This window comes from Podospora pseudoanserina, chromosome 1 (assembly GCF_035222485.1).
Source record: "Podospora pseudoanserina strain CBS 124.78 chromosome 1, whole genome shotgun sequence".
Taxonomy (NCBI): Eukaryota; Fungi; Ascomycota; class Sordariomycetes; order Sordariales; family Podosporaceae; genus Podospora; species Podospora pseudoanserina.
Genome location: NC_085920.1, coordinates 1,915,098 through 1,928,328, shown reverse-complemented (window position 1 = coordinate 1,928,328; position 13,231 = coordinate 1,915,098). Strand labels below are relative to the sequence as shown.

The window sequence follows — 13,231 nt, the reverse complement described above, 5'->3', positions numbered from 1 at the left end:
CTCCCAAATGGAAGACGAGAGGGCACAGGAACGGAATGGTGTTCCATTAACATGTGAATCCCTGCATCCAGCCATTGTTCTACTGCCATGGATCCAAATGAGACATGGTTTCGGGTAAAACCCCCTTTGATCGATATTGAGGACTGTCCGAGACAAGAGATCTGGGGTACCACACTCGGAACTCCAAGAAGCCATGTGGCGGTCATTGAACGGAGAGCTCATCATGTGTCACAACAAAATGATCCAGTAAGTTTTGAAGTATTGACAGTAAACTAAGAACGATTGCCGCTAACACCGCCCATGATATCTCTCATATAGGGTACCTTTACACTACACCGAAACCGCAATGCACTGCCTGAAAAAAAGAAGAAATTGATGCAGAGAAGAGAGCACCCGGGCTGTACTTGAAGCCCATGTCCTCCTAGAGTGTCTACCCGTCACACGCTTTCCCAGAAATGCACCACTTCCAGTCCCACCGACGCATAACTCCATAACCCATGTTACTCCCTCGAATTGCCTTCGCTGCCATCCCTCACATTGATGCTGACAGTCTCTGCCAAGGCCTTGAGGTCATTAGCAGAGAACTCAACCTCTGGTGGCACCTCCAACATTGGTGTTGGAAGTTCCTCTGGCCGCACAGAAGGGCTGACGCTGCCGTCGCCTGTCTGCAACCTATCCTCCCCGCGGACATCCTCGTGATCCGGAGCTCTCTACGCCACCCGAGTCGCAGGCTTTGCACCGCGACGTCCCAATAATGTAGCTCCATCAAGGTTCAACTCGAAAACACCCTTCTGTCGTTGACGTTCGCGAACTTGCTGTCTTGCGGCGGCGGCGACAGTAGCCGAATGCTGACCATAACCCTTCTGCTCAGCCGCGGCAGGCGGAGGATGGGGTTTCCGAGATCGATCGCGCCCGCGCTGCTCGTGATCCTTAATCTGAGTGTTGCGCATGCTTTGCTCGATTTGCTGAGTCGAGCCTGCAGGTGCCTCCTCCATCTCAGCATCTTCATCCAGCTCGGCAAGGCGATCAACGCCAGCCTTTCCACCAATTTGCTTCCTTCTTTTGCCCTCTTCTTCCTGTCTGTGGACTGCGTATCCAACGTCAAACACCTCACGCAGATTGACCGCAGCAGGCGAGCGGAAGTCGTAGCGCTTGTCGCCGTCCACAAGCTTGGTGGCATCGAACGCCCTCAAAACACCGTCTGACGACATGGCCGACTTCTTCTCGTCACGTGGTGTAGGACCAGACTCGCGAATCCAGGGATGAGCCAAGAACTCCTTGATGGTGTATCGCTGCTCGGGATCGACGCAGAGAAGATGTGAGATCAAATCCTGGGCCGACTTGCTAATGTCATCCCACCAAGGGGAGAGGAAAGTGTATTGCCCCTTGGCAACCTTCTCGGTGAGCACCTCGATACTCTCGTCGTAGAATGGCGGGAAACCGCACAACATGGTGTAAAGCACACAGCCAAGCGCCCACATATCAACTGACTTTGAGTACCGCTCATCCTTGACGATTTCGGGAGCGGTATAACCAACAGTACCGCATGGCGTCATGGTCTGGTTATCCCAAACAATCTTGGAGAGGCCAAAGTCTGCGATTTTGATCTGGCCAATACCTCCAGCACCCACCCCTTTGATGAACTCTCCCTCGTCTACCTTGTCCTCGTCGCCCGGTTGCTTGGGCTTCGGGTGCTTCGAGGGCACCATCGGGATTGGGCTGAAAAGAATATTTTCAGGCTTGATATCACTGGTAGATTGTTAACAAACAACGACTGCCAAGCCACGAAGAGTTCATGAGACTACCTACCGATGAACGATTCCCTTTTCTTCGTGGAGGTGCTCAAGCGCCTTGGCCACTTGGACGATAACATGACGGGAGAGCTCCTCGCTGAAGTAGGTCAGGCGAACGATCTGATGGAACAGCTCGCCACCTGGAGCCAGCTCCAGAATAATAAAGTAATAGTGCTGGGACTCGGAAAAGTCGATCAACTTGACAATATTGGGGTGGTCGAGTTGCTTCATAATCTGAACTTCTTTGAGAATGTTTGCCCGCTAAGCAGGCGGTTAGTTCACTGAGATCACAGAGACTGAGCATATGCGCTTGCAACAGGAAGTCCAAATACAAACACAGCGCTTGGGACAAAGGAAAAGAAATTTCTCGCACCTCTGCTGCTTTGGGAGCCTTTGGCTTGAAATCCGGATGGAGATGCTTGTTGCTCTAAAACGGGTCCCGCATGTTGGTAAGGGGGACTTGGAGGAAAAGAAAAAACAAAAGGAAAGGAAATGAAGGGAGAGGATAGGAGAGGAGGAGAGGGAAGCGTGGGTAGGAACGAAGAAGAGGCTGGAATCAGGCTATATCACGTACCTGCATGTTGTTCATCTCGAACTTGCGAACGACCTTGATGGCCACCTCTCCGTGTTGGCCTTGCAGGTCGCGGGCGCGGTATACGTTACTGAAGGCGCCGTCTCCCATCTTTTCAACAAGTTGCCAGCGCTCGAGACCTTGATACCTCGGAAGCTTATTCTTGTCGGCATTCTCTTCGGCGACCAACTTGGCGATGTTTTCGTCAGGTACCCTCTTCTTTGTCTTGCTGCTGACACCCTGGGCTGGTTCGACATGGTGCGCGGCTACATGGCCGGCCTGGGCCACTCTGTTTTGGGCATCTCCGGCAGTCGAATAGGCATCGACATGGTTTTGTCGTGGGGCACCCGCTCCGTACACAGGCTCCGAAACTGCTGGCGCCATATTGTGCTGCTTCGCATGGGCTTGCGAATGGGGAGGAGAGTGCTCATGTTTTGTGCGTGCAGAGTCGTCAGCATTGGCGGCTCGAGCTTGTTTGCCTGTGACAGTGACGGTGACATCAGTTTTGAGTTCCGTTATTTGGGACGAAGCCACTGAGTAGCAGTCGCACGCTGTGATCTGCAGCACCTGCTTCCCGGTGCTAGCGGCGCACAAAACAGCCCAGCGGAGAGGGGACAAGCTACATACCATGACGGATGAAGTTTTTGAGTTGCTGTATTGTCGACATGATCGCGAGTGTTCGCTGTTCTTCCTCTGTTTACTTTGTTCTGGTGGTGATCGTCCTCGACTCGATCTCGGGTGGAGATGTGCTTTTGGCGGTCAGTGAGGGGCAGCAATAGCACCCTGTCTTGGCTTTCCTGCCGAAAAACTCAAAAGGTTATTCTTTCAAGGCGCTAAGGTAGGAAGTTGGCGGTATCCACAGCCAAATGTCGACTCTTGCAGTTTTCACGGTTTCTCGTTGATATCTATCTTCCTCTCGATGGGATGTAGTGTAGAAGCAGCAGCGGTGATGATGGGAAGATTGAAGGTTGAGGACGGGAAGGTTTGGGGTAGTGGAGCTCGCGGTGCGGTGGGGGATATGTTTCCCTCAAAAAAAAAAAATGACGATGAAGACCAGACGACGTTTGTCTGGAACAAGACGGCGGGATCGTCGAGGAGATATGCAATCGGTAGGAGGGGGGAGTGGGAGGGTCTGAGGTCACTGTGGCTGCAACGGAGACTGAACCAAGAAATGGATGGGCTGCGGCTTCTGAGGGATGTAACCGGGGTGGAAGTCGACCAATCGATGGGGGCCGTCTCTTTCTTAATGTCTTTCTTCTCTCAGGCACCCGCTTTCATCATCATTTTCATCATAGAGCGAGCGATAACTGGTACGCGCTTGCCTGGGCAGAGTCCGCCGCAGAAAAAGTTCGATTTGTCAGGTGTACAGCACCAGTTGGGGGGGGGGGGATGGATGGCAGGACGGCAGGAAATGCTTCCAAGCAAACCAGCTGCTGCGATCAGAGACAAAAGCCCACAGCTGTCAAAATCGCTACACTAGCAGAGTAGAACAGGCGAACACGTTGCTCCCAGATGATGGGAAAGCCCAGTCAAATTACTCCAGTCACCTGGCAGAATGCCGCAGCAGGTTCTCAATCTCGCATGGCTGCATTTTGTCGGAGGTGGGGGGAGGTAGCTTGGCTATGACGTAGTGTCGCGCGTCATCTGCCTTGCGCCCGGATATTAGCGCGGGCCCTGGACAGGGTCCCCTCGTCACTGTCACCAGAAACAAGCAAGGGCATCATCAATGGCGCCACGGGCGGGTGGACAAGGAAAACCAAGATCCCAAGCTTCATAAAGGGAACAAAGTGTCGAAGAATTTTCTATATAGGGCTGGAGAAGGGAAAGACGATAATTCGAGCCAAAATCCGCTCAACAATGCATTTCCCAGCCTGTAAATTCCCGGTTTCAGCACGACGAAGCTACCCACTGTATGATCTGGCATGTGGCCCATGCTTTTTCAGCTTTTCTGGGCTTCTTTGCAGTCTCGGCGCTCCCCTCCGCCTTTTCACCGGAGCACCCGAGCTTCTGGCACGAGTCGTGTGGTTCTCAAACAAAGCTTTTCTGTTGTGCCTCTTGAGAGAGCATCAAAGGCCAATGAGAAGTTTACCTGGTAGTAGTATCGCCTGTTCATCATATTATCGTCTTGTTTGTTTCCTGTCATCCACTACGTTACAGGCCTCACTACCCCGCCTCGTCATCACCCTCCTGGCTATGATGCGGGGTAGAGTGCCAACGATAAGAGTTCCACGACTGCCAACCGACGGTTTCAAGTAGTTGATAAAGCTGGGACTTTGCAGTTGATATCGTCATACGCAAATCCTGGTGTCACTGTCTGGTGGAATATTTAATCTGAATGCCAAAACCACCTGGATAATGACAGCCAAAAGTGAGGACACAACATCTATCGACAGGAGATGGCACTCTTTACGAGAGAGTCCCTCACCGCCGTAACCGATCATCAAATAACCCGTTGTGTGCCATCCGCTTCCATGAATGCTTGTCAGAAGTGCAGAATGGCACGCTGATCTGGTCTGGACCCTAGATTTTCTGGGGAAGAGCCCCCGTCTCCCCGGCATCAGAGCTCGGGATAGAGCTTCATCCGCTCTTGCGCTGAGTGCCACGTGGGTGACGAAATAACTTGTACAAATGATATCGACCCTCTACTCCATGTACCGTTTTCACCACCACACTTTGGATTAAAAATTCCAAAGAAAATCCCAGACAGTCATAAGCCTGTATCAAGATGCTTTGAAACTTTCTTTGAGGAAAATATCCTTTTTGGTGGTGTTTGATGGCCGAATAGTGAGTAAGGTTGAAAGTATTTGCACAAGTTATTTCGTCACCCACGTGAGTGCTCACATCGTTCCTGACGTCATCTTCAGGACATTCACCCCTGTAATGAAGAAAATGCTGGCGAACAGCACAACATGAATCTTCTCGTTCGTGCTTCGATTTGCATGCACGCGGGTCGCGTAAATGTGATAGACCAACTCCTGAAAGTGTGTTGCTTCCAGCCTCCTCATTGCCCCTTTTAACAGGCCACTTATCACAGGTCTTGCAGGTCGTCAGGACACAAAGCTGACAGTGTCTGAACACGAAGACCACGAAGACTCGTCAGGTTTCCATGTCATGAGGAGCGTGGTGGTAAAAAGTCCCGTTGGTCGCCGACCATATCTCTCCCAAGTCCCTGACCACTTACATTCGGACCTTGCCTTTCTCATCAAGACAGCAGATCCGGTGATGTCCAAAGTGGAGCCGTGAGGTCTCAAAAATCTCCTGATAAGCGGATACCCTTCAATCCCAAGCCCCACATAGCGGCTTCTTGAGCGTGCGGCCACGTCGGATTCGACACTGAAAGTGGGTGGACAGCGGGGTGATTCCTCCGTCCTACTAGGCCCGGAACGGCATTGGCTTGCTGTCTCCGTGGCCTGCGAACAGTGTGGGCTGTGGCCACGGACTCTCGGACTGAAGACCAGCAGTCTCGACGGTCAAGCCGACCCGAATTTGCTGATGAGCCGTGGAAATTCGGGAGAGGATATAGTCCAGAACTTCGGGTCCGGCGAGAATCAGCTGACAGTACAGTCAGCGAATTGAAGTCGGAACAGCCTTGTTGTGTCCCTCAACTATATCTTTGAGAAGAAGCCCAAGTACAGGATAATCTTTTTTCAACCCCACTTACCCCCATAATTGACCAGAAACCAACAGATAGGGCTGAACTACTCAGTTAACACCCTACAAACATACAACCCTAACCCCCAACACCCCCTGAATTCGACTTACACACACACTATTTCCCCTGGTACTGCCCATTATGGCTTTCCCTCGTAGAGTAGTAGCAATCATAGGATCCGGTGGCATGGGTCTTGCTTCTGCTCGCCGTCTTGCCCTCTCTTCAGCCCGCACAACTCTCTTTCTCTCCGACTTCTCCCAAGCCAACCTCGACAGCGCGGCCACATCGCTGAGAAACGATGGACACGAAGTCCAAACGCAGCTCATCGATGTCTCGGACTATGCCTCTGTTCAGAAGTTTGCCTCTGCCGCTGCGCAAGCAGGAAGACTCGAAACCATCGTTCACACAGCCGGTCTATCCCCAGCCATGGCACCCGCAGACCGCATCTTCAAGGTCGATTTACTCGGCACAGTCAACGTCATCGACGCTTTCCGAGAGGTCGTGGCCCCGGGAGGCAGCATGATTTGCATCGCGAGCATGGCTCGCTTCGGCGCACAGCCATCACCAGATCTGGCAGCGCATTTTGCCACGAGCGGGAGGGATACAATCCTGGATAGGCCAGAGTTGAAGGAATTGGTGGAGAAGAATGACCCGTCCATGGCGTATTCGCTATCAAAGGCTGCGAATTATCTGAGGGTTCAGGCGGCGGCAAGGGCTTGGGCAGAGAAGGGTGCTAGGATCAACAGTGTCAGCCCGGGAGTTATTCTGACGGCGATGGTGAGACAGGAGTTGGAGTCGCCGCATGGGGAGACGATCAAGCAGATTATCTCTGGGACGCCGCTGCAGAGGGGAGGGACGGCGGACGAAATTGCGAGCGTGGTTGCCTTTTTGGCTGGGAGCGAGGCGTCGTATGTTACGGGGACGGATATTCTCGTGGATGGCGGGACGATTGCTGGGAACATGGGGGCTATGATGTCGGCAGCGAGGAAGTAGAAGGGCATGAATAACTCTCCTTTGTAATAACACTTAATGCAGACAAACTGACTTTGAAAGATCACTCAATGTACTATGGCTCGCTGTTTCCCTCGATGACTCAGTCCATTCTGTTAACAAGATACAGCTTTATACTGGAACGACGTCTCTTTACAGAGGCAGCAACCGCCAGAGGCATGGAAAGGGCCCAGATGTCTGGACCGTTCGACTGCAGCCAGTAAGTCTTCGGTGTCCAATTTGAACCTCGTCACATACAACCCTCCAGGATGATAAACGCTAGTCTGGTACTTGCCAAGGCCACTCAACAAGGGGGGCACCAGGGAGACCACTCCCAAGAAACCAGGCTGGAAGGCCGAGAAAATGGCCAGTATTTTGTGAGGGTAGCCGAGGCCAGGTCAAGGCCAGGTGTCTTCACTTAACAGAAAATATTGGCCTAAGCGTCAAAGGCAGTGTAAATGCAAGGCCAAGTACACTCCCATAGAAAATACTAAAAGAGTGACCTAGTGTGACACTTTCGTAAGTGGCTCTCTGCCCCTTGCTATCACCCTGGTTAAAGCCCTGGAAAGTCACGAAAATTAACGTTTGTGACCCCTGGAGCATTGTCAGCCGTTCTAGTCATATCAACAGGCAACAAAGCTTGACAACACCTTCAACATCTTGGTCGGCTGCTATCGCAGTGCTGTCCAGTGATTGGATCGATTAACTTGGCCTCAGAGCTTCTGTCATTCTTTCTTGATCGTATAATGCTTTCCGGGACGAGACGACAACCACCTACAAAGCCTTCGACAGTCACAAAACATACCAACAAGCCACACCCCGCATCCAACATATCGACCATACCTCGTTACCGACTTTCAACGCCGACTCGACTGATGGGGTCTGCTGGTTCCGAGCCAAGAACGCCCTGGTGTCATGCGGATTGGTGGAGTAACATCACGGTGACCATAATCACCTCTGTGGTCAAGTCCTACCGAAATAACCGGACAGAACTGCTACCCAGACCGGGTTCCTGAGGGCGTTATGTCGGGGTAACCTCCCACCGCTGAGACTGGATGCCGGAAAATTACCCGATCGTAAACACCATTTGTCGGAACAAAAGCCGCCATGCCACCCACCATTTAGAAACAGATCGGACAACAGCTGCGACGGCTTGGCTCTGCTTTCCCCGGCCAGTGAGCTTGTCGAGACACCCTCCTTGAAATCTTCTTGGCCTGGCATTTTTTGCGCAAGGTTATGCAATCGTCGATTTTGGGAGGGGAGGTGACAGAATCGGTACTTGGCGGCAGCGGGTTTGAATATATGGATGCTTGGTGGCGGAGGAGGATGCTCCAGGAGGGACTTGGTATGAGCAGGATGGAGAAAGGATGGGCTGGGCCACTCTTTGTGTTGGGGGTGCTATATCAGCTTGTAGGTGCGACGTTCATCAGGCTCTGGGGCACGTTTTGTCTTGCTCTCTGATGCCAGTTTGCGCGACTCGACATGACTACAAACGTGGCCAAGGTGGCGGGTATCTCTGCTGGAGCAGCTCTGCTCGGATTAGGGATACCATACTTCACTAGGATCGCTCCACCACAAATCACATCCTTCATCACTGATCTTCCTGTTGCCAAAGTCCCTCTGAGTCTTCCATTCTTGAAGAATAACACGGGTAGTGAGCCCGTCAGCACCAAGGCGCCCTTCTCCTGCGATACCTCCCACTCCTACCGCACTGAGCTGGTCTCTCTTGACCCGTTGATTATCTACATACACAACCTCATTACCCCGACTGAGATTACCCAGCTCCTCCAAGCTGGCGAGCCCGAATTTGCTCCATCAAAAGTCACCAAGGGAGGTCGCCAACAAAACACAAAGGAACGGACGTCGAGCTCTGCTGGACTACCAGAAGACAACCCGACAGTACAATGCGTCCTCAAGCGAGCTCGCAACTTCTTGGGTAACATGTTCCGCGATGGCTGGGATGAGATGGGTCAACCTCAGCTGGTTCGATACACAACCGGACAGCAATTCACCCTGCACCATGACTGGTTCGCCAGTCCGCTCTGGGCAGACGATGGGAGCTGGAATACATGGAACAGGCTTGCGAGCTTCTTTGCCATTCTGGAGGACGACTGCACAGGCGGTGAAACATACTTTCCTTTTGCAGAGAGCATAGTCGCACCCGGCCCCAAGGGGGAGCAACCTGGAATCACTCAAAGGGAAAGCGGGGGTGGGGAGCAACAGAAACCACTGTGGAGGGAACATGAAGATGGAGGACTGGCATTCCGACCTGTTGCTGGTAATTCTTTGTTCTGGATCAATCTACATCCCAACGGCACGGGGGACACGCGCACGAAACACGCCGGTCTACCGCTGGAGAGTGGGCAGAAGACGGCGATGAATATTTGGCCACGGCAGTATTATGCCTACGAGTGATTTGGGAGAAAATGTACGATATGATATCCAAGCCATTTTGTTTTTGTTTTTTTTCGAATTCAAGAATCCATCCCGACCACGTTACCAGGTTTCCTGCCACCCCTCAACCTGCATGATATACTGTCGCCCACGGCCCACCCAGCCTTCCATTTTCTCGGTAAGTCTGCTGGTCATCCGAAGATAAAGTTTCTTACTCTTCGGAACCCCAACCGAGCCGTCTTTTTTTTTTTTTGCTTACTCCATCATACATTACCTCGGATCTCAAGCCGAAAACACCTTATTCCCGTCGTACCACGTCTCTGTAATCTTGGACTGCATCAGCTTCTCATTTTCCCACTCCATGTCCACGACGACGAAGTCAGCTTTGTGACCCTTCTTCAACGAGCCTATTCTGTGGTCGTCAAAGCAACTGTAGGCTGCCCCTTCCGTAGCCGCGGCGACAGACTCGCACAGTCCGAGGGCAAAATGAGGGTTGACGGCTGTTTCGAGCTCCGGCTCGCGGTATGATTTGCGGGTGGTGGCCACGTAGACGTTTCCAAGCGGGGCGTGAGGTGCGGTAGGGGCGTCGCTTCCCAGAGCGAGGGGCGCGCCGTGGTCGGCGAATTCGCGGTAGGCAAAGGCTCTACCGCAGCGGTGCTGGCCGAGGAGTTTGGGCCAGGCTTTGAGGATGGCTGGGTCGGCGTGGACGGGCTGGATGGAGGCTGTGATGCGGTTTTGGCCCAGGCGGGCGGCGTCTTCTGCGCTGGCGAGCTCGATGTGCTCTACTCGGGGGCGGTTGTCTGGGTTGGCGTGGGCGGAGAGGATGTCGACTACCATTTTGATGGTTGCGTCGCCGATGGCGTGGAGGGCGATTTGGAGGCCGGCGGCGTTGGCGCGTTTGACGACTGGTTCGAGCTGGGCGTGGGTCCAGAGGGGGACTTCGAAGTGGGAGTTGTGCTCGTAGGGCTGGGAGAGGCCGGCGGTGCAGGCGTCGATGATGCCGTCGCAGATTACCTTGATGCCGACGATGCGGCAGTCGGGGGCGGTGGAGGCGTTGAACTGGGAGGCGAGCTCGATGGCGCGGTCGACTTGAGCGAGGGTTTCGGCTTCGGTTGGGAGGGGCTTGACGAGCCAGTAGCAGGCGAGGCGGATGGGGATGGAGCCGTCGGTTGCGATGAGGGCTTGGATGGCCTCCCAGGCGCCTTCATCCATGGCCATGTCGATCATGCCGGTGTAGCCTGCTTCGTGGTAGGCTGTGACGGCGGAGCGGATGGCGGCTGTACGCTCTTCCATGGAGGCTACGCTGGCGAGATAGGGCCAAACGTAAGTGATGTTTGCTGCTTCGGAGAAGACGCCGGTGAGCTTGCCGTTGGAGTTCCTTTCGATGACGCCGCCTGGGACGTCGGCCCAGTTTTCTGCGCCGAGTTCTTTGATGCCGGCTGTGTTGCACCAGGTTGAGTGAAGGTCTTTGGAGTCGATGAGGATGGGACGGTTGAGCTCGTCGAGGTCGTCCAGGTCAGCGGCTGTGGCTCCGTTGGGAAGTTGAATGTGCATGTATCCTCTGCATAAGATGCGAGGCATGTCTGGGTTGGCGGCAGCATATTCTCTGATGGTTGAACGGATTTCTTCGAGGTCTTTGCATCTCACCAGGTCAAGCTTGTTGAGAGCTTGACCAAGGAGCATGAGATGAAGATGCCCATCAACGAATCCAGGGAGAACGGTTTTTCCTTGGAGGTCATGGGTGGTTACTGATCTGGAGGCAAGAGCCGTGCTGATGACCTCATCTGAAGATGAGCCGACATGTTCAATCTTGTCACCACGGACGAGCATGCAGTCGGCAAATGTTGGGGACCGGGTGAGACCGGCGTTGGTGCCGGGGTTTACTCCGGAGAGAAAAATGCGGCCATTGGTGAAGAGGGTTGCTTGAGTGGACATTATGGCGACCAGGCGAATTGTTCTGAATTGTATTGGGTGGCTCAGACCCTTCTGGTGATATCCTCAAGCGGTGTGTCTATGCAGTCACGGTTGAGTGATATTGGTCGGGCACCGGGTATCCGGGGTATAAACCCCATTATTACCTGGGAGTGGTCTCCGATAACTGGGGTATGCAAGTCTCAGTTCACTAGTGAAAGATGATCGTGGCCCCAGATTATCTCAGAGGGGTGATATAAGAGGTCAACTCAAGTTTCGGGTGGGGAGTGGCGAGAGCGGGGCTTCAGGCAGGGCCAAGCAAGACGGGGTGGCTGTCTGGAAGTGGTTCCCAGTGGTTCCGAAGTTCGGAAGGCAACGCCACGTTTGAGATCAAAACCGTGATGTTCTAACCAGTCCCTATAGGAAGAACAAATGTCAACGCTGTGATCAGTTCAAGGTTGACGTACCATGCATGTCCCCTTGAGCACCTAGCCAACCATTTGAGTCCACGCACATGCACAGCTGCAAAACTAAATTGGTTCATCATTCAGCGCTTTTTCAGGAAGAATTTGTGGTTTATTGGGTGACAACACTGTTAACTGTTAGGTAAATGAAATTGATGAAAAGGGAAGAAGGTTGTTGACAGTGAATCGTGAGCATTCATATCCTCTGGATTTCACGATCATTTTCCTTTGATAATACCGACCTTGACATTGCACCACATCCAGTTTCGGCGTTCAACCCCATACTCGGGTTGTAAACTTGGAAAATGGACCTCTTTGGACTTCCATACACAGACTGGCTAACGTTCGCGTCTGATGCTGATGCAAGAGAAGTGGGATGTCTAGAAATTGTGTCCTTTCAGGTGTGTTTGATCCGAAGCATTGGTTAAAGCGCAGGGCAATAATTATTGATTCTTTCCTTAGTCACTCCCAACAAAAGTCAAAGACTACTATACTCTAAACACGGACTCAGAGGACTTTGGATAATGGTTGAGAGCAAAAGGACGATTCGTCCCTAAGGATGAACTTGAGAACCCGCCCACAGGAATCCTGCGACTGATTTATGGCTCCTGGGCTGTGGAATCAGCCTGGGCAGTACCCTTCACAAGAGAGCAGTGGATGGAGATGATGCAGACAATGGAACTGCCAAAATCGTATGTCAGGGATCTTACGAGCAAAGGATCAACAGTTCTATCTGTTACTATTGAAGATCTTGGCACCAACGCCTCAGCATTAGATGAGAAGCAGATTCTCTGAGAGGGTATTATTGACGACCGTGCAAGTGTTGATAAAAGAATCATTGCAGGCTTGACACTTAACTGGAATACCTCCACCAAATGCTGGATTTCCATGGCGCTTAGCTATAATCTATCTCTCCGCTTGACACAGGGATTCTATGTCGCCGACGGGGTTGAATCAGAACATATGTCTGTGCCGGTTAACGTCGTACACTGCAAGGACTATATCAAGGATCCGACTTCTACCTTTGCTAATCTACTAGTGGGCTCTGCTGGACATCAAAAGCCAAGTGAATGTAATACGAAAGAACCTTCAGTTTGTCAACGAAACTCTAGCGGTCATGGATAAGAAGGTGGCTCTTCAAGAGGCAGATCTTCTTCAGGATGCTGGGAATGAAACCGAAGAACAAGACAAATTCTTTTCTGGGCTGCATATAACGCTTACTACGCAACATCGATACTTGCAAAACAGGACTTTTACAATGTTCCAGCCCCTTCACGGTTCGATCATTGCAGCCATCAGCAAGATTCAGCATCATTGTCAACGATTTGGAGTCGAGCAAGAGCCAGAGATCTATGATGGCAGCCGAAGCAGGCGGTTTCTGGAGCTTGCATCTGTGCGCAGTCGGAGTTTGTTTCATCAGCACGAACACATGATACAAGATGTGCATTTGTATTTG

General features: G+C 52.4%; 5 protein-coding genes across 5 annotated transcripts; 2 read left to right on the top strand and 3 right to left on the bottom strand.

Annotated features, from left to right (window-relative positions):
* Positions 1-710: 710 nt before the first annotated feature.
* Positions 711-3,904, bottom strand: srk1 (MAPK-activated protein kinase Srk1; the record flags this gene model as incomplete). Its single annotated transcript, XM_062941787.1, has 5 exons — positions 2,992-3,904; positions 2,485-2,843; positions 2,167-2,220; positions 1,810-2,054; positions 711-1,749 (listed from the first exon to the last, which is right to left on the bottom strand). The coding sequence occupies exons 1-5, from the start codon at positions 3,029-3,031 to the stop codon at positions 711-713; spliced, it is 1,737 nt and encodes a 578-aa protein (XP_062804677.1). The 5' UTR covers positions 3,032-3,904.
* A 447-nt stretch (positions 3,905-4,351) lies between these two features.
* On the bottom strand, positions 4,352-4,656 carry QC764_105465 (uncharacterized protein; the record flags this gene model as incomplete). Its single annotated transcript, XM_062941786.1, has 2 exons — positions 4,352-4,469; positions 4,595-4,656. 2 exons carry the CDS (start codon positions 4,654-4,656, stop codon positions 4,352-4,354), a joined length of 180 nt encoding a protein of 59 aa, XP_062804676.1.
* Positions 4,657-6,157: 1,501 nt separating this feature from the next.
* Positions 6,158-7,009, top strand: QC764_105460 (uncharacterized protein; the record flags this gene model as incomplete). The annotated part of the gene is made up of 1 exon (XM_062941785.1): positions 6,158-7,009. One exon carries the CDS (start codon positions 6,158-6,160, stop codon positions 7,007-7,009), a length of 852 nt encoding a protein of 283 aa, XP_062804675.1.
* Positions 7,010-8,488: 1,479 nt separating this feature from the next.
* QC764_105450 (uncharacterized protein) lies at positions 8,489-9,421 on the top strand (the record flags this gene model as incomplete). The annotated part of the gene is made up of 1 exon (XM_062941784.1): positions 8,489-9,421. One exon carries the CDS (start codon positions 8,489-8,491, stop codon positions 9,419-9,421), a length of 933 nt encoding a protein of 310 aa, XP_062804674.1.
* Positions 9,422-9,682: 261 nt separating this feature from the next.
* Positions 9,683-11,335, bottom strand: QC764_105440 (uncharacterized protein; the record flags this gene model as incomplete). Its single annotated transcript, XM_062941783.1, has 1 exon — positions 9,683-11,335. The coding sequence occupies one exon, from the start codon at positions 11,333-11,335 to the stop codon at positions 9,683-9,685; it is 1,653 nt and encodes a 550-aa protein (XP_062804673.1).
* Between the last annotated feature and the right edge of the window lie 1,896 nt (positions 11,336-13,231).